The 3,057-nt window shown below is 36.1% G+C and overlaps 1 protein-coding gene across 1 annotated transcript in view; it reads left to right on the top strand.

The window, feature by feature from the left end:
• plxnb1a (plexin b1a) overlaps positions 1-3,057 on the top strand; it is an 84,547-nt gene that overhangs the window by 73,409 nt on the left and 8,081 nt on the right. The window contains exons 27-29 of the mRNA XM_016457652.1: positions 633-699; positions 1,844-1,990; positions 2,251-2,416. Of these exons, the coding sequence (XP_016313138.1) occupies positions 633-699; positions 1,844-1,990; positions 2,251-2,416 (380 nt within the window). The remainder of the gene's footprint in view (positions 1-632; positions 700-1,843; positions 1,991-2,250; positions 2,417-3,057) is intronic.

Raw genomic sequence — 3,057 nt, forward strand, 5'->3', positions numbered from 1 at the left:
TCCTCTTTTGGAAGACCAAACAAAGTAGTTTCGCTTTCACAACGAAACAGCGTCACACACCGCTGCCTTGAGTGAGGGGAGGCTGGCTTGAGTGAGCAGAGGTGGGTGGATTCGAGGAGCGGCAACCACATGTGACGACCCCGGGTTGGACTCCGCTTCGTCCACGGTGAAAGCCGATCCGCGAAGTTGATGTATTTCCTCAGCGACCAGCACGGATCAGCTCCAGGCATGACGAAGCGGATATCGTCCTCTTTCTTTGCGTGAACATTTGGGCGGCGTTATGCAAATCTTTCCACATCGTGACGTAGATATGTGGGGGCGTGTTAGAACGAGCCGTTTTAGGTAGGCGTGGTTAACTCTTAACTTTTATAAAGAATATCTCTTTGGATTTGAGACTTTAGTCTTTGCAACTTTACAGATCTTCTTTATGCACCAAGAGCTTGTAACACTCCAAAGAGAAAGGAAAAATTGAAATCGCATCATATGACCCCTTTAAATATCATTGAAGCCATGTTACTGTACACTGAAATCATAGAATCCCTGTTAAATCGCATAAATGAACAGGATGTGGATCCTTTCGACTGATAATTGTGGCAGTATGATTCTCAGTGGAAATCTCTCGTCTGTTGCAGGACCGAGTCTGTGGTGGAGAAGCTGTTGACTAACTGGATGTCCATATGTCTTTACACCTTCCTCAGGGTGAGTGATGCTTGTGTTGGCTCACAAGGACTCAGTAAGAGATACAAAGAACTTGATGAGAGAGAAGTTAAAATAGGGGAAAACGTGCCAGTAATTGTATTTAAATATGTAACTAGTCCATAGAAAAAGTCACTTGGATTGCAGATTAACCCTATAAAGCCTGCTGTATCATGTTTGATGCACAAATTTCTAAGGGTTCTAAACGATCAACATAATCAAAACTTTGCTGTCTATATGCCTTCGAACATGCTTTCTGTCGTCTGTTTGATATTTGATGCTTTTTAGTGAGTAAAACACCTTTTAGTATAATTGTAAAAATGTCCCCTTCAGGTGATGCTGCACATGTCTTTTTGCTGTGAAATCTTTACTGATTTTATACAGTAAATGTAAGAATAACTTTTATATTGTTAGTAGTATTGAAAGTTGAACACTTACTGGACTGAATCAACATAGGTTTACTTGATTATCTATATATCATTTTTTTTTTTTAAATCATGTTAAATATGATAAATCAGGCTTTTGAAGTACATTTATTATCTCTCAATCATCGTTGTATTGCATTGCATTATATGTTTTGCCCCCACAATCAAAACAGAACTCTGATCAAAAACAAAGCATTTAAATATCATCTTAATAAGACATGTTATTGTGAGATATAGAGTAACAATTGATGTTTATATGCATTTTAAGTAGTCTGTTAAACAGTTATAAAGATTTCATTTACTTACATTATAAGCTATCAGAATTTCATCTTTTTACCATATAAATATCAGTTCTGCACCAACTGCACCTTGCATATTTTTGTTCAGTTTGGTCAAGAATGAGCTTCATATTCTTCTGTATCATACTATAAAAGCCTTATGTATCAAATATTATACTCAACAAAAGAACACATGTGCAAACTTTTGTTATATATATATTTTGTCTGAAGGTTCAATTAACGGTTTCATTCAAAAATATATATATGGATTTTTCTGACTATTATTTCATATATCAGGGTTAAGCATGCATAAGCATAACTCAAATTAATATTTCATATTTCAGATCCATGTGTTTATTTATAGGATTTATTTATATATCTGTTTATATTATATATTATACATTTTTATTTTATTTATTTATATATCCATGTATTCATGTATAGGATACAGCAGGTGAGGCGTTCTACATGCTGTTCAGAGCCATAAAGCACCAGGTAGATAAAGGCCCAGTGGACGCTGTTACAGGCAAAGCCAAATACACACTCAACGACAACCGACTGCTGCGGGAAGACGTGGAGTACCGCACACTGGTGAGACACACACGCTCTCTGCATTACGATTCTGATGCAGAAATGAACATTATACTATGTGTTGTGCATTATTTAGACTTTTACGAGAAAGGTTGATATTTTACTGTTTCTTTGTTTGTTTTTAATCTGATAACTCATTCACACATGACGTATAACATGGCAGAGTCCTGAAAAAATATAGAAAGTTTTTCACAAGCAATAAAATGTGAAACTTTAAAGCAAACAACTGCTTTTCAACCTCTTTCCATGTTGCCCCATAGACTCTGAATGTTCTGGTGAGCAGCGGAGGTGCTGGTGAGTCTCAGACGGTCCCCACTAAAGTGCTGGATTGTGACACCATCACACAGGTGAAGGAGAAGATTGTGGAGCACACATTGAAGGGCACGTCATACTCCCAGAGACCCTCCGCAGACTCTGTGCATCTGGGTAAGAGGCTGATACAATGTTTAAAAACCAAGCCGATCATTTAAAGAAATGTATATTTACTGTGTATTTATTACTTGAAATACATAAAGATTAAATAATAATATAATAATGATTGAAAAAATATTTATATAATACTGTTTAATTAGGGATGTAACGATTAACCGCGAGCCGGTTGAAAATCGATTAAAATATGTGACGATTCAAATCGGTTGAGATGCTAAACAAATCGCGATTCAGTTAGGGGTAGGAGTTTATATCAAGTCAAGTCAAGTCAAGTCTGCTTTATACCCATTCTTTATCATCAGTAGTATTATTTGTGTTTTGAATTTTGTGAATGGGAGTTTCTCTTTTGCTGTGTAAAGCCGCGGGCTTCGGATGCTTTCACTTTCGAATTCGCGATCTTGTTGTCACTGTTTTGCTTACATACATCTACACACCTTTCATTTTTTTAAGACTAAAACAAAAGATGGATTCATTGTTATCCTTAATTAAAAAGCACAACAACAATAAATCAAGATACAATGACAAACTAGCTTACAAAACGTTTAACAAAAATTAATAAGATGAGGCATGGCACACACCACATGCTGTAAAATAAATATATAAATTACAGAACGTTTAGCAAACACTGAGGAATCAAA

Source organism: Sinocyclocheilus anshuiensis, unplaced genomic scaffold, assembly GCF_001515605.1.
Source record: "Sinocyclocheilus anshuiensis isolate Anshui unplaced genomic scaffold, SAMN03320099.WGS_v1.1 scaffold201, whole genome shotgun sequence".
Classification (NCBI taxonomy): Eukaryota; Metazoa; Chordata; class Actinopteri; order Cypriniformes; family Cyprinidae; genus Sinocyclocheilus; species Sinocyclocheilus anshuiensis.